Source organism: Ptiloglossa arizonensis, chromosome 5, assembly GCF_051014685.1.
Source record: "Ptiloglossa arizonensis isolate GNS036 chromosome 5, iyPtiAriz1_principal, whole genome shotgun sequence".
NCBI lineage: Eukaryota > Metazoa > Arthropoda > Insecta > Hymenoptera > Colletidae > Ptiloglossa > Ptiloglossa arizonensis.
This window is the reverse complement of record NC_135052.1, coordinates 15,279,089-15,303,576: the sequence shown is the minus strand read 5'-3', so window position 1 is coordinate 15,303,576 and position 24,488 is coordinate 15,279,089. Positions and strand designations below refer to the sequence as shown.

Below are 24,488 nucleotides of genomic sequence, written 5' to 3'. Positions count from 1 at the left end.
GGTTCGATTCAAGGTAGTAATTCTCTTGGTGGTTGCAACCCGATTGCATGCACGGTCCCGTAATAATATAGATGACTCCGATGCGATTAGGAACGCAAGCTCGGGGAAGATGGCCCTTCAGAGGTGCTTACCAGGCGTTCTCTGTCTTCGTTCCGCTCACGGGGGCTCGCTTGCAATATTCGAGGCTCGGCTACCCGGTAAGCGTCCTTTCACGGACCCCTTCACTCCCTTCCACGGGTAGCTCTCGTTCCGTTCGCTACCCTAAAGGACTCCAGGTGAGTATCTGCTACTTAACACGGGGCCCCGCGCATACATTTTTAATCGGCTCGGCGTGTCTGACATCTTTCCACGGGATCGATCCGTAGCTAGCGTAGTTCAGCGACGATTCAGCCGGTCGGTTGCTTTGTTTTGGGGGTTTCTTGGTCTGTTTGCGCGGCTCGTTGGTCGAACAAACGGTTTCGGCCGGACTCTCGAGTGTTTGAGACTATTAGGGCGATGAGTCGGGTGCTTCTGACACTCGCGTGTCGTTATCTCGGCGAGCCGTTGAACAATTCGGAACGGGAATCGCGTGAACGAATTTATGGGATCGAGGACTCGTTTCGTGCGTTAATCGTTCGCCAGCGAACCCGAAAAATTTCGATCGCGTTTTATTCATTTATCTCCAGAATCGTTTCGTTGCTTCGTCGAGAAATCTATCTCGAAACGTACCATCCCTCCAAGTTTATTTTATTTCTTTAACAATTCCACGAAGAAGCTGCAATCGACTTGTAACTGAACTTACAACACGTACTCTTGAAATTTCCTCGACAAACATTACACGAATATTTTCCAATTGGGTATCCAATTTGCCGTATTGTGCACCGAAGGATCAGAAAGGGATGAAACGTTAGAATTCTTTTTCAGTTTCGGTTCGCTCTTATTCTTCATTCGATTTTCCACGAACAATTTCAGCAATTCCAATAGCTTACGTATTCGGTTCGGTAATATTCCACGATTTCTCAACGAACTACTATATAAATTCTCCTACCTATCGATACCAAATTACAACGAAAACAACTCCTCGTATGGACTACGACGCGTCGATCGTACGAATTACACCGATAGTAACATTCCAAAATTCGGTCTCTCCCTGTGGTCGTAACATCGAACACCATCGTTCCCCGATTCTTGAACGAGGTTTTCAACGCCGCGTGAAATCTTCCCCGATTGTCAAAATTGGCCACTTTCTACCAAGCAGCGTCTTTCGCCGGCGACATCCACCGGCACCGATATGCTAATCGAATGCTAAACGCGGTCTTGTTTGAAAAAAAAAAAAAAAAAAAAGAAGAAGAAGACCCTTCGTCGCGGAGGTCTTTTCGCGTCTACTTTTCGTCCGAGCGGTTTTCTCGTCGTCAGCCGGAAGACGAACAGGGGTGTAGAGCGTGTTCCCCTTAAATACGCCGTGACGAGCCGTGGCGAGGCCAAGGAACTGCGGGGGTTAAAAGCGTTTGGCAAGTCGAACAATCCTGAAACGTCGTACACCGAGTCTTCCGGTCTCTCCCCCCACGGCTCCCTTTCCCTCTCGCGCAGCTGACATTCGCCACCGCCCCTTCCCCCTCCCCTTTGCGACCACCCTTTCTGGTATTACGCTGTAATATAGCCCCCGTTCCCCAACGAGGGCGCAGCAGGACGTAATAGCGTTCCACGACTATTACTTATACCCCCAGCGACCACGGCTCGTCGCGAATAAGATTCCCTCTTTCGTCATTCTTCTCGTCGCTTTTCGTCTTCTGTCCATCTTCTTGCCTCGTCGTTGTCCCGTAGTTTCCCACCACAGTCCTTTGTACCGTTTCTTCGTATCTCGTGCCGCGACGCGACGCGACGACTTATGCTTGTTTTCACGTACACTGATTTCTCTTTCCACGAGAGTGTGCGCGTCAGGATTTATCTCGATGGATCGCCGATGGTGCTTCGTTTCTATCGCGTTACCCTTGCGGTTCTTTATTGCATCGTATCTCGCTTTTAGTATCTTTCGTCGATACAGGGTGGCCCCGAAAATGTGGTACAACCAGCAGTGCCCGACAATGGGAGTTTCGTGCGAGACGTCGGATCCTTCTTTTCTCTTTACGTTTGTTGCTTTCGTTGTGAATTTTATCGGGGCCCCGGTTATTCGTGAATTCTCTCTCGGTTTCTTCGAATCGTTTTTTATCACGCTTTGCCTATCGATTCTTTCGATTTCGCGTCGCTTCGATAATTTTACTTCGATTTTCTAGCACGCTGTTTCTTTCGTTACACTTTCGGTTATCGGACGCTATGGATGGTGACCCTTTACGGTCGTATGTCTGCTCTCAGTTAACATAATCAAGAACCATACCAATCTTACACTTTATTCAACTGTGTATTAGTTTACACTCTCTTCGAATGTCCAAAGAATCTGTTCACGAACCTATACGGTCCTCCTATTAGAGATAACGGAATCTAGTGAAGAGGTAAGGCTGAATGATTTTCTACGAAGATGTAAAAAGTAAAGATTGTTTTGTATATGCCAACGAAAAGATTAAGGGTGGAAGACACCAAATTGATTATTTCTGCGATACGTGTAATCGAAAAGGACATACAGGACTGTACGTTGAAAACTGTTTCGAAAGACACCACACGATGGAGAACTATAAAATATAATTTTTACACAAAAACATTACATTAGAACACATTCTTGTACGAACATGTATCCAAAGATCACAAGAGAATCGATAAATCTTATTTATCCTTCGTGATCTTAAATATTACGTAATCGCTGCTTTTTCAAGGGAAATTAATTCCAATCGGTACAAATGTCCAAATTTAATACGAGGGTTAAGTATTAGAAAGTGTTCAACGTAGACGTGGAAAATTTTCATCAGTGAAAATCACAGGTTGCGGTACATTTTCGGTACAGGTGAACCGTGATGTGATAAAACATTGTTGAAATTGAAAAATTGAAAATCACAAGAAACGGAATCCTCGTGACACCCCGTTAGGTGGTTCTGGTTTATGTTCGCGGCGCTTCGTAAGGTACCTCCGATCTAAAAAATTTAATCCCAGGCTTTCGATCGCTCCGATTCGCGTTTGCGTGCACGGTTTTTGTCGTCCCCCGTAGTTCGTGCACTATTTTAGTTCTGTCTAAATACCGCACGCGTTTAATTTCCGCCCCTAAGCTCCACGATACGAGCGGAGCTCGCAAAAACGCGCGAAAGGAGGCGGTAAACGATAACGGCAAGTGTATCTTATAATTTTGCGAGGCTGAGCGGAGTCGAGTTTTGTCACTCGCACGTTTCCATCCGTAGATACTACGGACCTTGAAAATCCTCTCACTGTAATCGTACCGACAGCCAGCTATCATCGTTGAATTAAAAATAAGAAGAATTGTACAGTCTTTCGAAATATTCACTCATCGTATCATCTCTTTTATCGATATCGCTATTATCGCGTACACGAACGGGAACATTTCAAGCAAGTTACTCGGAGACACGACTCATTTGTTCTTAAAGATAGAAAAGAACGTTCGAGGCAAAAGTTACTGATTCGATCGGGATAGGGTGAGATGACGTTTTTTGTTCTTTGGTTCCAGGTGGAAGCACCAAGGGTTTTTGAAAATTAGTAATTTTTTTTTCAAGAAGCAATGTATTTCTTTTCATTTTTTAATAGAAGATTCGCAAAACTGAGAAAACGACAGAGTTCAACGTCGTTGGAAATTGCTGAAAATGTATTGTTTCAAGAGATGAATGTAACGATCCAAAAAATTTGTATCTTTGCCTACCGAGTTCTGTAATAATTCAAGTGTGAAAAATCGATATGGCGATATATGCTCCGAAGCAATTTCTATTTCGTTCGTTTTCTCGAAATGCAAGAATATTAACAACTCGAACATTTGAAATTGAACGAGTTTCTGAAAATTACCTGACCGATTTCCGTGAAACGTGCGTCGATAAATTAATCTAGCGGCGCGAAGAAATCGCGGCGAAACATCCCCGCTCTTTGCATAACCGATGCGTACGTATTTTCCTCGAGTGAAATTTACTCGAAGGAAGAAAAACGTGAAGATTTATGAAACGACCCGAGACTACGTAAAGACGTCTTCGAACGGGTAGTAAAGTTCCAATATCGAGCGTAAGGGCATCGATAATATCGATACGGGCGGCGGTCTCAACGTGGCGGCACGATGGAAAAGAAATCGAGAGGAGGAACATAATCGCGAGACTCTGCGGAATGTAAGGCGTGTAGCGGTGATATTATCATTGTCTGGTTTTCCTTTGCAAGTCGCCGACCCGCGGAAACGTAAAACGCGAACAGCGTTTCGTTCTCGACGCCGGAGTGTTAAACACAAAATTTCTTTAATCTGGAGAAGTAACGCGTAAAGAGAGACAGAAAGGGATGGGGTAGGAGACGGCCAGAGGATTCTTCGTTTCGCTAAGTTGGTAACAATTAGTAGTTAGTAACCCCCGAGCGACGTCGTAGCCTGGCAGCAACGATTATTGCAGGCCTGGCAATGGTACTAACGATGCGTACGCAAACTTTACATTTATCGTTATTGCGCCCCGTCAAGTTGCTGCGCTGGCTGTTCTTCGTTTCCGTGACCGTTCCTTTCTCCTCTTCTGTCTCCGTGGCCATTTCTTTTCTTTTCTGAATCCAACTTCCATAACCTTTCTACGTTTTCTTCTCGTCGCTTCGCTGGACACTCTGACTTCTTCATTTCCGCGATCGTTATCCTTTCCTTACGCTTTATAATTTTCGATAATTTTACACAATACCGTACAATTTTCTGTAATTTTATACAAAAATTGCACAATTTTCTATAATTTTATACAATACTGCACAAGTTTGTATAACTTTACACAATACCGTATAATTTTGTACAATTTTATACAATACTGTATTATTTTTTAGAATTTTACACGATACTGTATAATTCTCGATAATTTTATACAATATTGTATAATTTTCTATAATTTTATACAATACTGTACAATTTTCTGTAATTTATTACAAAACTTGCACAATTTTCTATAATTTTACACAATACTGTACAATTTTCTATAATTTTATACAATACTGTATAATTTTCTATAATTTTACACAATACTGTACAAGTTTGTATAACTTTACACAATACTGTATAATTTTGTACAATTATATACAATACTATATTACTTTTTATAATTTTACACAATACTGTATAATTTTCGATAATTTTATACAATATTGTATAATTTTCTATAACTTTATACAATACTGTACAAGTTTGTAGAACATTATACAATACTGTATAATTTTCTATAATTTTATACAATACTGTGTAACTTTTATACAATACTTTGAATAATTTTATGTAATATTGTACAACTTTGTACAATTTGCTTTCGTTTCTTATATTACGATATAAAAGTTTACAAAGAAATTTATCTCATATTCGACTTCCGTGACGTTTGAGCATCCTCTCTTTGTCGCTTCGCTAAACATTCTACCTTCATTTCCGCGATCATTATCTTTTACGTTTCCATAACGTGACATTGTTCTTTGTTTCGCGTTTACAAGAAAATTTTCGTTTCTTCTCATACCTGTATTCTACATCCGTGACCTATCCCCGCATCTTCCGTTCGTCGTTTCGGTAGACTTTCCGTGTTCTTATTCGTTTCCGTGACTTCCATTATCTTCTTCTTGGTTTCTATAATTTGGTATCGTTCTCTCTTTCGCGGTTTACAAGAAAAATCTTTCCTTCGCTCGTTTCCGTGAATCCATTTTACCGTATTCTGTCCCCGTGTCCATGTTTCTCCATACTCTTCGTTCTATAATTTTTTATCATTTTTCTTCGTTCTTCGTCTTACGTTTACGAGAAAATTTGGTTTTTTCCTCTGCCGTTTCCGTGAATCCATTTCACTGTATCTTGTTTCCGTGGTCATATTTCTCTATACTATTCGTTGCAGTGAATATATTCTTTCCCCTTTTCCATGATCATTCTTTCCTTTCAGTTGTAAGTTTCATTGTCTTTATCTCACTCACGTGCCTCGTTTTCACCGCCATTTTTGCGACTGCTTCTCGACCCTCCCATGTAGTTTTCCCGATTCGTGTTTTCAAAATCGTTTCTTCCTTCGCTTCCTTATTTTTACGAACAGATTTTTATCCGCACTGTAGCGAGTGTTTCAATTCTTTATTACATATATTTGTGGCTATATTTTACTTCGTCTTGCTCGTGGGTCACTGTTCTACAATCCCCTTCTATAACTATTTTTATTTCGCAATTTTCTACCTCGTAGCTTTTAATTCTCGTTCATCAATTTTATACCATTCTAACCTTCTGGTACACTGCTTATACCCGTTTCTTATCTGTTATCGATTTTCGTGGTTCTGCGTAGCTTCTTGCTCATCAACCACCCATTATTGCTGTTTTTCGAAGTACGAAGATATCGAGCGAACGGATACCATCGTTAAATTTGTATCTCGATAATCGCTCACGCTTCTTATCGAAGTGGTGAAAATTTTGAAATATTCGATATTTCGATTAATTTCGACTTTTCAAATTTAAGACAGTTCACTTAACTTCTCGAGGAAAATTATATATTATTTCACATTCGACAATAGTGATTTATCAGACTGCTACAACGAAAAGGAATTTAGATGAAGAAGGATACAAACAACCGAACGACAACTGCTTGCCTGCTCTCTGAATTTTAATATTTATGCATGAATATTTTAATAAACTACAACCTAAATAGATGTGAAATTATTTTCGTTAACGCAACGTTAAAAAAATGTATCGTTCGTTGTTGTTAAAATATTAATAATTTCAAATGCAGTTACACGTAAGTAAAAGCATTCTGGACAGTGAGAAACTCATATGAAAGTAAACAAATTCCGTTTTTAATTATCATTCTTTTCGTTCCGCTCGCATTACTTGAAACGTTTTCCTCGTAAAAATTTCTCTCGTTCGGTAAATATAAAAATTTCTACTCTACGATTGAATCGAGAAGCTTGAATAGGAACAGCGTTTTATTATTGCAATTAAATATTAGTCTTTCATCAAAAAGAAAAGAAAAAATAGGAACATCTTTTATGGAAGAAATAACAGGCCACGTAGAACTATCTCTAGGAAGATTAATATTGCATTGGAGAAAAAAATATATCGGACGTTCCATTTTAACTCTATATTATATACTTATAGCACATTCGAGACACGCTTCTGAAATAATTTGTATGTATGAGAGGTGAGACACGGTTTCGATAAAACTAAGCCACCTATTTATGAATTATTTAAAACGTTTCTTCGTAAAACTATATTCTAAGCTAATAATGTATCGAAGACTTATTTGGTAAATATTTAACATTCGTATATCTTAATTGAGACTCGCAATTCGAAAGAAATTGCGAACTGGTGTTGCAGTGTATAAATAAATTGGAACGTCGAATAAATTTTATTCTCGAGTAAAACTATAGAACAGTGAAATAGGAAAACTGTACCGGTACAGTCAACTGTATCAATTACTTGTATTTCTTCTCTTTGGACGAGCAAAGATTGTCTAGAATTTATCTAGTCCGGTAGAAACTTTGCACAAATATTTTCCGTTCGTTGTTCCAAAGAAAATAACCATGGCCGAATCGCATGTCTCCGGGATCGTGGAAGTTTCGTCGTCGATACGGAAAACACAAACACGATAAAATAGAATTTACCGTATGAAAAGTGCAGGAAACCCAACACACATATTTCCATTAAAAAGTTGCTAACCGAGATCGTTCTACCTGGCTTATCATCGAGTTAGTCTAACAACTGTGTAGAGTCGTCAAATTAAGACAGCGTTACCCCCAAACGGTTTCGTTACCACGGACGCAGGATTTTCTGCTCGTCTCGACTTATCCTTGATCCTCCCGAATTGTTCCTTGATACTCTCAGACCGAGTTCGATGGAGTTCCACCATGTTGGAGATCGTCGTTGGACGGAGTGGGAACCCGTGGAATTTCGAAAGGTGGGGCGAAACAAGTCGGAGAGATGGGTCAGTTTTTTTGCGGTTTTATCATCCGGCTGGCCGGAGGTGACAATTTGTTGAAGCCCGCGTTGTCGAACACCGGAAGTAGATCCCTGACCCTCTGTCCGGTACCGATCGTTGCCAACTCGAGCCACCTGAAACGTTGCCGGACGCCTATGAAAAATTTACTTCTTCGTTTCATCGTCTTATTAATCATCGAGTGTTCCTCCGCTAGCGGAAGATCGAGGCGAAATATTTTCATGGTAAAAAAAGTATGAAATAATTTTATCGATCTACTTGTTACTCCGCTGTAATATCTGGAATATTAGAAGTAAACGTTTACTCGTGCGTGTACAAAGATATTCACGACTTTCCACAAATGGAACTATACTAACCCTCGTTTATAGCTCACTTAGAAGCACTTTCGGTCATCCTCGCTATTATTATTGCTAATTTCGAACTATTTTTTACTACATACTATTGGAATAAATTTGGTGAAACTTCTAATCGCTTCTAATTAATTCGTTTAAATTCATCGAATCTTACAAATCTATCGATATTCTCGTAAAGGTACGATAAGAAAAATTTCGTATTAATTTCCATTTAAGGACGACAGAAACGAGCAGCGAACTTTGCTTTCGCTCTCGTTGAGTTTCTTCCCGGGATAAGAAAGCTCGATGCCTACGAAAAGCACGGTAGCTTCCCCGAGCGTATGCAAATGTAACTGTCCCGCTACGATGACATATAAGCGGGTATTACCGTGGGTAGATATTTTCGAAGAGATTCGTCGAATATCGCGATCCAATTGTGTCTCATTAATCTGTGGAACGTGACGTATGATGGAAATTATTCACCGAAAATACGAAACCGTGCGGTTCTACCAAAAATATCGTGGAATATCGTTCGCATTATTTCGAGGCAAACGAGTTTCTATGAGAATCAGTCGGACGCTTTCCCGTTTTCATCGACGATTGTTTTGTTGCTTTTCACAGAAACGACCGCAAATTCGGTCGCGCGGTATTTTCGGCGTTTCCAATTTACGCTTTACAATTGAATGACTAAAGCGCGCCTTTATGATTCATAAACACGAAACATTTTGCCCGCGCGATACGATCGTCTATTTTCCAGCGTGCTAATAATCTTCGGCCAGCCACCGGGCTGATAAACAGCGAAATTCACAAACTGCGAATAACGTCTGGTTGCGTTCGATTCGAAGTGTTGTCGTCTTTGATCGAATGGAAAACCGCAGATATTAAATTGACGTTTCAACGGGTAGGAATAAAACAATATAGACTATCGGCCGTGGTACAATGTACTTCGTAAAATGCGAGCGTGACTACGCGGCCGAATTCAGGATAATACAAAAAACATACGAACAGTTCGTATATACACATACGTGTAATCTTATTTCAGAGTTTCGATCGCTCTCGATGTTTCGATGATTTTCTCTTCGCGCCTCGAGCAATCGTAGTTCGCTCTACTTGGACGTCCACAGCTGACATTAAAATTGAATATTTCTCGTGTAAAATTTGTCTCAATTTACAAACACCACGAATTCGTTCGATTCGAACCATACGAAACTTCGATTCGAATAACGCTAAGAATAGAATTCGAACGGCTAACATTAAAATTGAATATTTCTCGTGGAACGAAAACATTGTCAAGTCCGGTCGATTCGAGGAATTATTCCAAATTTTTCTCAATCTACAAACACCACGAATTCGTTCGATTCGAATCATACGAAACTTCGATTCGAACAACGCTAAGAATCGAATTCGAACAGTGGCGACAATGACTGCGGATCGTTAAACGAGGGTAAGTTCCGGTCGATTATCGAGGAAAGACCTCGTAAGGTAACCGAGAGGAATAAAACTTGTTCGAACGCGATCAGTTCGTTACCTTGAACCGTCCAATAGATTCTAAATGTAATATAGTATAACTTTTCTCGATTGACACCGGTGTACGGAAAAACAATCGAAATGTACACTCGACGTTATTATGCGTATAACAATGCACGGTTAAAAGTATACTCGCGAAGCCAACCGATACAATTACCGATCGATCGCATTTCAATAACGGAATAATAAAAATCGCGAATGCGGAAGGAATTGGAGTTAGGTCGCGACGCGACGAGGGGAGGATGAGGAACAGGAGGAAAGGGGTTGGGGGTTGGGGGGGGGGTTGAAATCGGGCTCGCCAGCCGTAATAAATCGAAATTGATTTTGATGCGCGCTCGATGGGTCACGCGGAGAACGTTTCGCAAGCATATGTGAACACATTCATTTCCCACCTGTTGTTTTTGTATTTGGCGAAGGGTTGAGCAGCTGGGTGGAGCGTTTCGGTGGGGAAATATGTGGCCCCATAAAAATCCAGACCGCGGCTCAACAGCATCGAGGTCTCCTCCATGCTGGCCAGAGTAACCCTTATAACGGGTGGTCCTGTGTAAATCGTCGCCGGTTCGTTTTGGTTGTGAGCGTTGCTTTTCAGCTTGTCGTTGATCGCTTTCACTAATTCACACAGCAGACATCGGGTCACCCATCGGGCGTAGTTAGGGAAATGAGGGAGAAAATGGGTGAATTCGTTCGATCGGGGCTATCGAGTTAGCGAGTGTGTTGGAATTCGCGGAATTAGTTGCGAGGATACACGGTTTCGTTCTACCGCGAGGAAGCGGAGCTTTCCAATTTTTTTTTTTTTTTTTTTTTACCTCTCCCTCTCTCTCTCTCTCTCTCTCTCTCCTTTTTTTTTATCTCAGTTTTCGAGCGATGGAAATTGTTACGGCTCGAATCGAATTGGAAACGAAATTTTTGGGGGAAGATCGACGAGTTCGTCGAACTGCGCTGAAAATTATTCCCCGAATACCTTAAGGATCAGGAACGAAATTTTCCACGTATTTCGAGAATAGGGTGAATCGAAGTTACATTTTGCCTGTGTCTCGACTTTATATCTTTCGCAACGATTCTTTGACGCGATATGCACGTACTTGCTCGTATCGAGTAATTATCGTCACTTTGTATTAATCCGTTATCAAGGTTTTGTCACGCAAATGCAAGACACTGTAGATATCGCAACAAACAATTTCTGCGGATCGAGTAAAGGCGAGTTACGGTCAAAGGATTATTTTTGAAACCAGTTCCAATTATTATAATTACCGTTTTCTATGAATTACCGTGCAATTTTGTCCGTGCGTACAAATTAATTACAAATTCGTATTCGTGATACGATTTTAGCAGCATTAAACAATTTCCATGGACAGAATCCGAGGGATAAATTATTAATACAATTGTCAACCGACACCGCCGATTGTTCTTCACGAGGAATTTATCGTTTTTCAATTTTCAAACCTACCGATTTTATATATATATATAAATTTATACGATACATATAATTATATATGTTAAATTTTTAGTTTCGAATGAAATTAAAAAAAAAAGAAAAAGTAATTTTAAAAATAGGTAAAAATCGATAATTTTAGATTGAATTATTATTTATGAAAGATCGTTCGTAAACGGAGATTAGAAAACGAAAAGAATATCTATCGCGTTGGATCTACCGATTATTCGAGTATCGATCCTTGAAACAATTTCATTTACGAATTATAAACGATCCCGCGGATTGTAACGTTGAAGTTCCACCGCAAGTGCACGGAAACGCGTGTACTCGCTCGATAAGGGGAACACCTGCGATCAGCGTATCTGAACACCCCTGTGCCAAAAAATGTGCTCAAACATCGCAGCTCTTTTATCACGGGCTATCGCGGTTTCGTGGAAAATACTCACAAACAGTGCCCGTGTTGAGAGGTAGCCGCGTAACTTCGACTATGGACCGATACTTGTAGAGGGCGTGCCTAATATCCTCTTCGGGTAATTCTTCAGGTACGTCCAAAACGCAGACGGTGAATGTCTTTGCGGGTCTGCAGGGTATGGCGACCTGCGTTCATGAATACGAAACGTCGTATTTAGAGCCGTTTGAAGAGGAGGGTCCTTTGTGTACCGAAAGATAAGTACCTTCTTGTAGAAGCGTGCCCCGGTGACTTTGTGGAAGCCCTTTTTGTAGACCGCCTGAAAATCGTCGATGTTGCTGAACTTGAAGAGTATACCGGTTGCCGTCTTCGTCAAGGAGAACGCGCCGCTGTAACGCAAAGCGAAAACGATGTTTTATCTCTCCCGGATCCTTTATTCTTGCCTCTAGGTTCTATCTTGTTTGTCCGGCTCCTCCCGTGTCTCGCAATTATCTCATCGATTTTTCAGAGCCAACTTTCGTCCAAAGAGACCTCGCTATCTTCACCTGATCGCGGCACTCCGTTATAATTGAAATTGCTGATCGAAACTGAAATCCGTGCTTGAAAAATGTTTGCTAAGTAGATCGTTGCCGCGATCTGGACTTCTCTCCGATTCAAATTAATGTAACAAACGAGTGGACAGATACTCGAATCGGGGATCGTCGACCGTCACGCTATAGGCATCTAAATTGAAATAATTATACATCGATATTGAAATACATGCTTTGAAAATTGTTCAACGATTAGACCTTTGTCGTTGGACTCTTCTTTGATCCTGTTACCGTGATCTACGATGTAGAGTCTACTCTTAGTTTTCACGAGCACGATTCAAAGCGATCGAGTGGATTGTTAATTCTTTGTTCGGTTGGTTAATGTCTTCCAAGTGAAAGGTTTTGCGAGAAATTGAAACGGTATTAAAATTATTGTACGGTACACGGAATATTGCAATTTGGAACGGTACTTCTGCGGAATTAACCGTGCTGATCAGACATTTGTTTCAATATTGTCCCTTGCGGAGAGACTAATTCGTTTCAATTATCGTTCGTACCGTGGCACGGTGTTACATCGAAACAGGTTGTGAGTTTTGAACTAGATTCGGTCCAATATTGGAGTTCCTGTACGTCTATTTCACACGTTTACCAGTTATTTAGTAAACAACGCGGCAAATTAGTCCGGAATTAATGTCTTTTGTTTCGCTTAGATTGGCGTGAGTTAGATTACAATGAACATTTGTGATTTACTGCGAAACGGAACAGTCGTTGCCATTGTGTTTCGTTGTTCTTCGTTACGAGTGTTATACCGTGTAAATTGACGAAAAGAGTAGGCAACATATTTCGAAACAATACGATTCGACTCACGACGTGAAAATTTACGCGCACAAACGGAAAGTACAGCAAATTTATTCTTTATACACTCAATCGAGTAATGGTAATTTTTATTTTTGATAAACATAATTTTAAAAGATACCTAGTCGCGAAAACACCGCTCGAAGTTACTGAAATATTTTCTCATCGCTATTTATGCACAAGTACTTATTATGAATATGGATTAGGGCAATTTATGGATAATGTGTTAAAGCTCAAAGACCGAAACCAATCGATTTATATTAGCGAATGTGACAAGTGGATGAAAATTTGCACGAAAATAGCATTAATTAATATTCAAATTGGGAAATACGAAACAGTATCCCTGCGGAGCATTAGAAAATTTTTGGAAAACCGTAAAATAGAGGAAAAGAATAAATGACAATAATTTCCGTTGATAAGAGAAAATCTTTAAATCTCATTTGTCTAAATATCCCAGTACTTAGTTCCATAATTTAATGTTTCGAAAGTTATCATGGTATTTCAGCGAAAGTATTAAAAACAAATAAATGCACAGTCGGTAACAATTTACATCCTCCAATTTCGTGCATAATCAACGTTATTTAACATTAACCGAGATCAGTCTTCGGAGAAAAGAGAGTTAAGTCGGATCTATGAAACTCCAGTTCGAGAAACTTAAGGGTGGAACATAAATAATGCAAAACAAAACTTGGACCGACGATTGAAACGAGTTTTGTCTGCGAACCGATGCGACCGGAGGTTAAGAGATTTCTCTTAATGTTTTCCAAAATTTTCACGATGATCCTCCACCTATTTGTACTTTTTTAAAACGTCATAGTTTCACGAACAATTGACAATCGTCTTAACGGTTACTCAAAATTAGTCTCTCTAAGAAAAATCCAATCAACTTTAAGAAATCCGTATTTGAAAACATCGAACTTAAGAAGCTCGAATTTAAGAACATCGAATCCAAGAAGCTCGAATTTGAAAAATTCGACTCTGTGGAACTCGAGTTCGAGAAATTTGAATTCAAGAAGCTCGAATTTGAAAAATTCGGCTCTGTGAAGCTCGAGTTCGAGAAATTGGAATCCAAGAAGCTCGAATTTTTCAAATTCGGCTCTGTAGAGCTCGAGTTCAAGAAATTGGAATCCAAGAAGCTCGAATTTGAAAAATTCGGCCTCGTGGAGCTCGAGTTCAAGAAATTGCCATCCAAGAAGCTCGAATTTGAAAAAATCGACTCTGTGGAGCTCGAGTTCGAGAAATTGGAATCCAAGAAGCTCGAATTTTTCAAATTCGGCTCTGTAGAGCTCGAGTTCAAGAAATTGGAATCCAAGAAGCTCGAATTTGAAAAATTCGGCCTCGTGGAGCTCGAGTTCAAGAAATTGCCATCCAAGAAGCTCGAATTTGAAAAAATCGACTCTGTGGAGCTCGAGTTCGAGAAATTGAAAATCCAAGAAGCTCAAATTTGGAAAATTCGTCCCTGTGAAGCTCGAATTCAAGAAATTGGAATCCAAGAAGCTCGAATTTGGAAATTTCGTCCATGTGGAGCTCGAGTTCAAGAAATTGAAAATCCAAGAAACTCGAATTTGAAAAATTCGACCCTGTGAAGCTTAAGTTCGAGAAATTAGAATCCAAGAAGCTCGAGTTTAGAAAATTAGAGTCCAAGAAGCTCGGTCTGGAGAACGTTCATTTGAAAACGATTGGAACCCAAGAAACTCGAAGGTGAAAAAAAAAACAGTGGATCGAGCTAAAGGTAGGAGAATCCTTACCGGAAGTTCATTTTCTCGCAAATAGTGGCCGCTTTTTCGATGCTGAGCTCGTGGCTGGGGGTGACCAGGAAGGCGCCCTTCGTGACGAAATCGGTTTCGCTGATCTCGGAATCGGAGTCCTGTTCCTGCCAATCGGCAGAGGCGCGTCGGCCCTCCTGGTTCAGCCGCAACAAGGAGCTGCTTTTCGACGTTGACATGTCGTTTTCGCACGTGGCACTGGCGTCTTGTCCCTTCTGAGACATCTTCTTATAGGTCGTCAAAGTGGGATCGGCTTGCTGGCGATCGAATGTATCCCGTTACGCGAGATCGACTCCTCGACAAAATCACCTCGACCGGACATACGCTCTTGACACACTGCTGGACAGTTACGCACCGATACGCCCCTTTTATATTGGCCAGAAGCTCTACGATCGCAACGGTCGAGGACTCTGCCCACGATTTCGTTCGCCACGGTCTCGGTTCACGATTGTCTCAAAAATAGTCGTCGAGCAATAGATTCTTCGATGCACGACCAAACGATGAGTGCATTTCTATTCGGAGAGCGCGTAACGTTTCTTTCGCGGGACAAAAGAAACAATTAATCGAATAGAAGAAAAAGCTCGTTCGTGCGACGCGTATGGACGAGTATACGTTCGTTACGTTCTTGTAACGTGGATTGATGAGTGAAAACGTATTCGTGTAACGTAGACGAACGAATACAAATTTATTCGTGTAACGTGGATAGACGAACACTGTCGCTGTACTTTATTTTCAATTCTACCGTAGTCTGACACCGTGGCACAAGAGTTCATCAATATTAATTGATGCGACAAAAACAGAAACGTAGGAAGATACCAAGTTGAATCAAGGTTAATTTGCTCCAGACGAACAGGGTTAATTTACAGAAGACGAACTTCTGGAACGTAGACAGAACCGTTACATCGTTATTAGTTATTTTCGATCGATTGTTTAAAGCAGAATTTGTGTACGAGGAAAAAAGTTAGATGGTGCTCTGTTAGAAATTGATGTTGAATTTTAACCAAGTTGTTATTACTGAAAAAAAAGAACAGTTCACCGACTAAATATTTTTAATACTTCCCGCAAGGTATACGACAGATCATTTAACATCTATTTGGGAGTGCATGTATCCGAAGAGTTTAAATCAATTTCTGTATGCATCGTTAACTCATTAATGATGCATTACTTACCCCTACCCTCCATACGATCTTTTAATAAGCGACCAACGTATTAAAAGCACATTATAACGAGTGGCTATAAATTTCATCCTCCTTCTCAATGAATATTTATTGCAAAAATTCGAAAAGGCTCTCTACTGTACCTGGAAGTTTATGGATAAAATAATAAAGGATAGAGTCTTAATATTCGAATCGCTGAAAATATTTAAAAACAGTTCACTCGAGCAAAGAGTGTCACCGATCGAAATAAAATTATTCTCGCCACGCTGAGGCCAGTGATGCAATGTTTTTGAACAAAGCTTCGTTTTCGAGAAAATCGAATTTTAATACTCAAATTACCTTAACAAGTCACCTTCTCGAAAACAGATTCGACAATTTCAACGACTCGTGAATCGATAGATGCACTTTAAAAATGTCCATTAACTCGAGTAACGATTTTTTTTAATTTTTCGTGATAAAACGAATCTTCGTAAAAAAAAAAATCTTTTCATATTTTCGATTCGTTTGCTCGCGAGGACGAATGCCTGCTACCCTCTACGGATATAGCGTGGGTCCTCCAACAAAATCTGACGAAAGGACGAATCTTGATTCGTGTTCCTCCCTCGATCCAAAATTCTTCAAAATCTCGACGCATCTGAGAAAGGAGAAACGAAGTTCGAAGTTCGAACGAGCAAATACTCACGAACGATAGCGCACCGGCTCGAAGATTCGGTATTTTATCGGCTTTCATGGCTGAGCAGTACCCGAGATCCTCGCGTTTAAACAAATTTTCGACTGGCGGGACTCGAGATAGCGTCTTCAGCGGCGTAAGAGAGCTTAAATTTCATTCAAGACACTTGGCCGACAACGGAGGCCGAAAGCTCCAATTAACGCGGCTTTATCGAACTCTCTAGCGACAACGGTGCCGTAGTTGGTATACAAAGACGCAAACAGGCGTGTACACTGGGTAAACAGTGATCGAAGGGAGACAAGGGAACCCTGCGAAAGACGAGTAAGAGAGAAATGGAAAGAGAGGAACGCGTGAGATTCACATTCAGAAGCTTCATTTGAATAGAAATCAAGAACGCCTCGGTCTTCGGCGAGGATGTTCGCGGAGGCCTGCGACAAAGCGTCGAAGTGCATCGATTTGCACTAATTATCGAAACGGTAATTGCTGTGAACGGGATCGCGAGTCGTCGAGAAGATATTGTTGGTAGAGATCCGAGCGATTTGTCGTTAATCGAGCATTAACGAACCTGGGTAAACGTCGGTGGCGCTGAAGCGTAGAATTGTCCCTCAGGTTGTCACGATTTTTATCCATCGAATGGATGGTCGGAGAGTTTAAATTTTATTAAATTTAAACGGTTTGAGTGCTACACGACACCTCGTGTTCGAGAAATCACTTGTGTTCGAAACTGGAATGTTGAACATTTCCATTGTTATGCTACTCGAACGCTGATGCCAAAATTCCAGGCGATAGAGAGAAGCAACCTTCGTTCGATGAATATCCACGAGATTTTCGTTTCGTCGATTATCCTGTGCCATATCGAATCTGTGAAATTAATTAACAAAGTGTCGCGTGTGTCAAGAACGAAATAATCTTCTTTAAGTTCGTCGTTCATTTTCAAACTTTGTTCTCGCTAATGTGTACAACAATGATCGAATACTCGCAACAGTAGCGTTCGAATATCTATAAAATATTCGAATACTCGATTATGCCCAGCACTTTGAACCGTCACGTTCAATTCTCGTGGTAATTAATTATTTCGCGACAAATACTTGAACATTTAACCAGTTACTGTTACTACTATTTCATTGTTAATACTGAAACGTCAACGTTTAGTCATACATTTGAATCAGTTTCGCGTCATTAATTTGACCAGGAAAACCAATTCGTCCACTATCGTGACAACACGTTGCAAGATTTACGACCTCCCGAAATTCGTGAAGAATATTGCGGTTACGGGACGGGTACATTTATCCACCGTCGGTGGACTTGTACGAGGATACATATAATAATTCAAATTATAATAACGGATTGGAACGTCAATCCGGATAACTGATTCGCGTCTGTGTTTTATTCCAGATCGAGGACTACACCGATGTGCGTCCGAATCATTGAAACATTCGTCAAAAAAAATGGTGAGTGGAATTTTTTCTCAACCGATCTACTCGAACTCGCGTTGCTTCGAATAAAAGAAAACAACGATAGTATTTGCCCCGTTACTCGCTCGAACGTATTACACATCTGTGCCCCAATCACGAACGTGCCTGTCGTAACGCGACCAGTTTGGTAATCTCGAATCAATTATTATCGATTCGAGCGTTCGCAAATTCCCAATCAACGTTAGCAAAGGGTGCACCGAATTACCAGGGCAAACGGCCGTAATGCGGTCAGCATAATCCAACTAAAAACGGATATGTTTCGGCATCAGGTGGGAATCGTCGCGAACCTGGCGTCGATTGCACGCCGGTTGAGCAACGATAATTTGCAACAAGACAGGGACACGATGACCGTGTCATTAATCAATATAACCTGATCGCATCGCCGCAATCGGATCCCACTTTTCTCTATTTATTTCAACGCGGAGAGATTGACGCGAAACTCGACGAATCGCCGAGTATTCGAACTTTCCGTGACTCAAAAATACGGTCGAACGGAGGACGTACTTCTAAGAACTAATTTTATCGTTTTCGAGCGACAAATTCACCCCTGAAATGATTCTTACATATTTCGAGACACCATGTATAACCGTACTCCGAAATTTACGTTTACGTTACACATTGGTCGGCTTATTGTAGCAAGAATGTATAGCTCGAGAATTTAGAAAAGACCCCTGCGGTGGAAAAAATCTGGGCCAGCCACTTCTCCCATCGGGCGGCCCCATAGATTCGGTTTCCACTTCAATTCCTCGACGATGACATTTTTCTACTGCTCCACTTCAAATCTCTCAACTTTGTATTCTTTTCTCCTTAGTTCAGAGCATCTGTTGAATCGTGACGATACGTAAACTGCCAACCCCCAGCTGAAACAATTTTCAACGATTTTCAACAATTTTCAAAATATTAAAAATCAAAGTTCCTATTCTTCGGCGATGCAACGTTGGTTCTTCGTATCTTTCTACACTTTTAATTCATCGAAACAGTGTCAGATGGCACGCTAGTCCTACCTCTCATCCCCACCACGCGCGGACCACGCCCACAGGGGATCTTCTCTAATTTATCGACCTGTACACGCGCATTTTGAATTTTGTCACGAGACGGTCCCACTGTTGATTCTTACATCGACACGCGTACACATTTTGTCGTTCGATCGTTTGTTCGTTGTCGAAAGAGTCGAATACCGACACGTTCTAAAATTGTTTTTCACCGAGTACCGTAACTCGGTACTACCCGCAACGTACCTACACAAGCGTGACATTTGTTTACCGCGATGAAATATGTTTTTCACGTAGCCGGGCGTAATTCGAGGCCAATTTAGAGAATCGATGACAACGAACGACAAGGTAGGATTATCTGTTGCGCGACCGACTTTTCGATGCGTGTTTGCTCGATCTCCCCCTCTTTCTCTTGGCTTCGTTTAATGACTGTCAATTTTCGAGCAATTTCACGATCCTCTTCAGGAATGCATTAGGACGCAATTACAATCTGTTTTTGCGCGGGATGGAAGCGGGCCTCCACGGGTGGCAATAATTCACGGAGAAGTCTCGACGAGGCCTCGATGTTTCATCGTCAATAATACGTCGGTGTATTATCGATAATGTATCCGACTACAGTCGGTACGCGTAGGTGGCCAATCAACAACTTACTTTTTTCAGCAAAGACGCGGGTCAGAGGCGTGGGCACTTAATTGGATGATTGGCCCCGACGATATATCGTCGATAAATTGGCGCAAACGGGACAAGCGATCGAGAGAAAAAAAAGAAAGAAACGAGGGGTTGGGGGGAGACGGTGATCGGGTCTTCTTGGTTACGAGTAAAGTTCATTGTTACGGGTTGATGATGGTTCTGCAACGAGCGACGTAAGTTTCGAACGTCGACGAAAAATGATCCGTGAACGCGTCGAAACGTTCCTGGAGCATTCGTCGGTTTCGTCCCCGCTTATTTGTACCGTCTAAGAACGATCCAATTTCTCCAACTTGACGATAGACGGAGCTAGCTACAGTCTGTCGGGGTATTGTCTTTGAGGAAAGGTTTCCCTATAGAGATTCTGAACTTGGCTACAGTTTCCATTAGCTCGACCATACGTATAGTGGATATCTGCTAACTCGGTGTTACAGTAAATTGCCATTTCGATCAAGTCGAGCACAGCTATCGAACGTTTAAACGTTTAAAATTATCGTACTTGGAACCATGTACAGCGATTAGAACACTACGTGCTATTGTTCCTTGCTTTTAACGAAAAATAAAAGTAACAACGGTACCTTCAACTCGACGGGCATTTTTACCGAATCTTCGTCGTGAACGAAGTGTTTGCGTTTCCTTCGAATTATTTTTTAAATAAATATAAGTTACAGTTCAAATGTGTATTTACTTTGTGTATTTACAACGCGCACACATTTGATCGTTTTACCGTTAATACGTACGTGTGTATTAAATTGAATATAATGGATATACCGTGGAATGCCTCGTTATAACAACATTCGACACATTGAAATAAAACTAACGATCGAATCGGTGAATGGTTTTGCGTCAACAAGTCGTTTACTTTGTATTATCGGCTCGACTGTTCATTTTGTGTACGCGTAGTGACCTCGTTCGGTGAGGCATCAGAATGAACATAAATTTTCCACATTGTTTTTCCAAAAATAGACGCCGGATAAAAAGCTCGAAATTCAACCGTGCGCGAGCAAAATATCGATGGATTTCCGTTCCCAGCGTAATTGAATAGTCAGCGTCGATTTTCGAGGTATTCGACAATACACATTCGCGTATACGTGAAATACAAAGCCCCGTGGCCGACGCATAAACTATACGACAGCATTTTGTAGCACAAAGGGGTTGTTTCGTTCCTTAAATGCAAGATTGATCGTAAATTGAAAAATATGTATTTCCGTGACTCCGGTGCTACGCAATACGTGTCAAAGGGAACGACGCGTTAAAAGGTTCAATATCGACAACTAACGGTAGACATTGATCGTTTCGATATCAACGAAACGATTCACGGTATCGCATCTTACGCGCGATTAATATCATTTTAACCGTTATCTCGATCCAAGAATGGAAAAAATAACAAGCACTCGAAGAGACGATACCGAACTGTTGAATTTTATAAAATCGTACGCCCAGCTTTCAGCGAAAACGGCTCGACAGTTTCGGCAAACGTCGCGCTAAGTTCGTTGCTGGTAAAAGGATTAACCCTTTGCGAGTGGACATTTTGCAGCACGAACATTTAGACAGGACGCGACAGTTTCGGGACATGCGATAGGAATTAAACGCGCGTCCAATAATTATTACAGTTAGCCGATTTATAAATTTCATTTTAATTTAACGAACTTTCACGCACGCGTTAAGAAACTTGATTTGTATTAATTTGTACGTTTTTATACGATATCCTAAAAAGGACAGTATCCGATAAATGGAAGCAAAGTTGCCCCTAAATTCCGGATACTTTTCACTTTTCCTCGTGTTCTCCACTGGGTGCCATGTTTTGTTCGGCTAGAACTTCGAATCGAAATTAGAAGGGGTGGTTGAACAACGATTGTTAATTATTTTCTTAAATTTGATATCTATGCTCGTCGTCGTCCGTTGGCCTATACAAAGAGAAACTCACGCAAACCCGTGATCTTTTCGAAGAAATCGTAAATGTTGGTCACTGGACGAATAAATTTAAACGAACGACTCGTACCCCTACCGAAAGAATAACAAAATCGTGAACGGGTTTCGAAACCCTAAATTCGACGAGCAACGTTCGATATTCCCTTCAGTCTGTCTCTGTTCCGTTACACTTATTTTATTTTCACAGAGGCATTTTTTACTTAACCCGGAAGCGAAGCTACGGAGTAATCGAAACGCGCGCTTAGTAAATTAGAAGGTTCGTTTCGACCGAGGCAACGCGCGCTCGCCGATAAATTTTCCAACGCCGAAGAACATTAGCGTCTCTCTTGCGAAAAAGAGTCAACAACAATCGCGGAGAAGAATCGAAGGAGCCGTCCCTCGATTAGCCGAACTCCTCGAATCGATATATTCCCATTAGCGACGGTGATAAACGTTTCCCCGACGGGGTTAGGTGAGGGGACATTCGTCATCGAACCGAGGAACGAGGTCGTCGAAAAATCCACCGTGGTCGATGACGAGTGCGGGGCGAAGAGATGCCGCTGAAGAAGAGGGAGGAGAGGGGGGTGGACACGCTGGTGGCGGCGAAGAAAAGAAATTATTGTTTTTGGCGGGTTGCGCGCGCGAGATGAACGCACGGCGTGACTGCTGCTTTGAAACGGGGATGAATTGTAATTGGACGGAAATGGAATTCGGATAGTGCAGCCCTTCCTGGTGAACGGGGAGAGAGTAGAGAGACCGTAGTAAAGAGAGAGAGAGAGAGAACGCGAGCAAGAGTGAGCGAGAGAGGAACGTTGCAACGAGACCGTGAAACAGAGAAACGAACAGAGAGATAGAGCTGTGTGCGTCCGAGAAGAAAAGAGAGAAAGTGGGGAAACGCGGTGCTAGGAGAGAGAACGATGGAACGATAGGGGGGTCGGGTGGCTGAGAGAGGGCAGGGTGGGAGGGAGGGAGGGAGGGAGGGAGGGAGGGGGTGAGAGAGGGCCGACGCCAGTGGCCTGTAACTCTATGCTTCTCTGAGCTTCGATCAATAGACGCGGTACAACATTGAACCGAACGCAGCTGGCTAAAATAGTCTGTACAAGTTGCACGTAGCGGCGGCAGTTTTCCGAAAATCGTTGGCTGCACGGTGCCGCGGGGGGACCACCGCGAAGGGGATGATCGACGCGTGCGATTTTTCCTCCACGAGCGGGGATCTCTTCGGTGAACGTTTTACGGTGGTCGAGGGGGATCGGTGAACGACTCGAGCGAGTCGGGGCTTTTTGGCAACGACTTTCGACGTTGTTTCGACCCTCGCGTGACTACGCCGGGTCATCGGGTGATCCGTGAGTCCTACCTCTGCCAGCGGAAGGCCCACGCTACAACCCGTACGACCTTTTCTTTCTCGTTGTAGCCACACGTCGGGATACTTACGATCGTTCCTACGAAATATTACCTCGCGTACGATTCAAATCGGGACATTTTGGTAATTTGCACCGTGAGTAACGTATCGTTCGGACGTTGCTACGCTCGGGTGACAAGTATCGTTCGTGAATGTAAATGTAGAATAGGTGATACTTTTTTCTAATACCTTTTTGTAAATCTGGAAAACGGTCTTTGAGACGATACAGGTGGATTCACGGATCCACTCTTCTCGAAGAGAAGAGAACGATCCAAGTGTGTTGGAACATTGTAAATGTTGGAATTGTCGTTGCATTTGCGATGAAAATAATACGAGAAAAGTGTCTGGATAATGTACAGATACTTTTTCGTCCGAGTTTTGAATCATTCGTGGAAAGAAGGGTTCAAAAGACGACGATTACTTTAAGAAGGGATTTGCAACGATGAGTGTAATATCGCGCGAAACTTTCGACAAGTTAGACTAGACAAAAATTAATTCTTACGAGGGTACACGTTGTTACGTGTCACGTGTTCCTTCGTTATCTTTTCTCTGCATGCGCCCACGATATTCCCAGGCAGGAGTTTTTTGTCAACTGTGTAACGAGTACGTTAATATAAGCGGTCCTCTGAACGTGGAACACGCGGATGGATAACGACAAAGTTACATCACTCGCAAAGAATCTTACCTGTTTCGTAGATAAAACACTGCTGAGTGCAAATCTTCTTTCTCTTTAAACGAAACTATCGTGTTATAGTTCCGTCGCTATAATTATCGTATCGTAGACGCGGAAAAGATAAGATTTCACGAGGATAGAACTTTCTTGTACTATTTCGTTTTCGTTCGATCTACGACAAACGCAAAAAATAAATGTAACGTTCGTTATACGATATAAGTTGCGTGACCCATTTGAAGAGTTCTGGGAAACTTTATTCGTGTTGGTTAAATTGGATAGTGAACGAGAGAGGGGTGAAGTTCATTCTGTAGCGTAGGAATTGAAGGGGTGGATGAATCATGTCATTGGGGTGAATCGTATTTACTGTTCGGTCGAAGGTGGAAGAAAGTGGTAAAGGAAAATGTTGAATGCTATAATAAGGTTCTCTTGGTATCCTCACTTTTGTCGAAAGTGTAACCACGCGTCTACAGACAAGTGTATTCTTCTCTGAACGGATCCGCTATGCCGTACTCGCAAGAAAAGAATCCCTTTCGCGTATCTCCGATTTAATTTCCAAACGATTCACGTTGCATTACACCGTGTTTCGTTGTTCGATACGAAGAATCGTATCGACGCGAAGAGAAAAGCAGTATTTTCATTTACTCTGCAATCGACGCAGAGA

At 41.7% G+C, this 24,488-nt stretch overlaps 1 protein-coding gene across 1 annotated transcript; it reads right to left on the bottom strand.

Annotated features, from left to right (window-relative positions):
• Nucleotides 1–7,853: 7,853 nt before the first annotated feature.
• LOC143147037 (uncharacterized) lies at nucleotides 7,854–15,177 on the bottom strand. The gene is made up of 5 exons (XM_076311859.1): nucleotides 14,846–15,177; nucleotides 11,978–12,101; nucleotides 11,750–11,900; nucleotides 10,264–10,480; nucleotides 7,854–8,128 (listed from the first exon to the last, which is right to left on the bottom strand). Exons 1-5 carry the CDS (start codon nucleotides 15,085–15,087, stop codon nucleotides 8,002–8,004), a joined length of 861 nt encoding a protein of 286 aa, XP_076167974.1. The 5' UTR covers nucleotides 15,088–15,177; the 3' UTR covers nucleotides 7,854–8,001.
• Between the last annotated feature and the right edge of the window lie 9,311 nt (nucleotides 15,178–24,488).

What these genes read in the sequence shown, in the direction of transcription:
- LOC143147037 (XM_076311859.1), bottom strand. Translation starts at nt 15,087, where the DNA reads ATGTCTCAGAAGGGACAAGACGCCAGTGCCACGTGCGAAAACGACATG. An exon ending in TGCGAGAAAATGAACTTCCG is followed by an intron (nt 12,102 to 14,845) that starts GTAAGGATTCTC and finishes TTTGCGTTACAG; the next exon opens with CGGCGCGTTCTCCTTGACGA. An exon ending in GGGCACGCTTCTACAAGAAG is followed by an intron (nt 11,901 to 11,977) that starts GTACTTATCTTT and finishes TCATGAACGCAG; the next exon opens with GTCGCCATACCCTGCAGACC.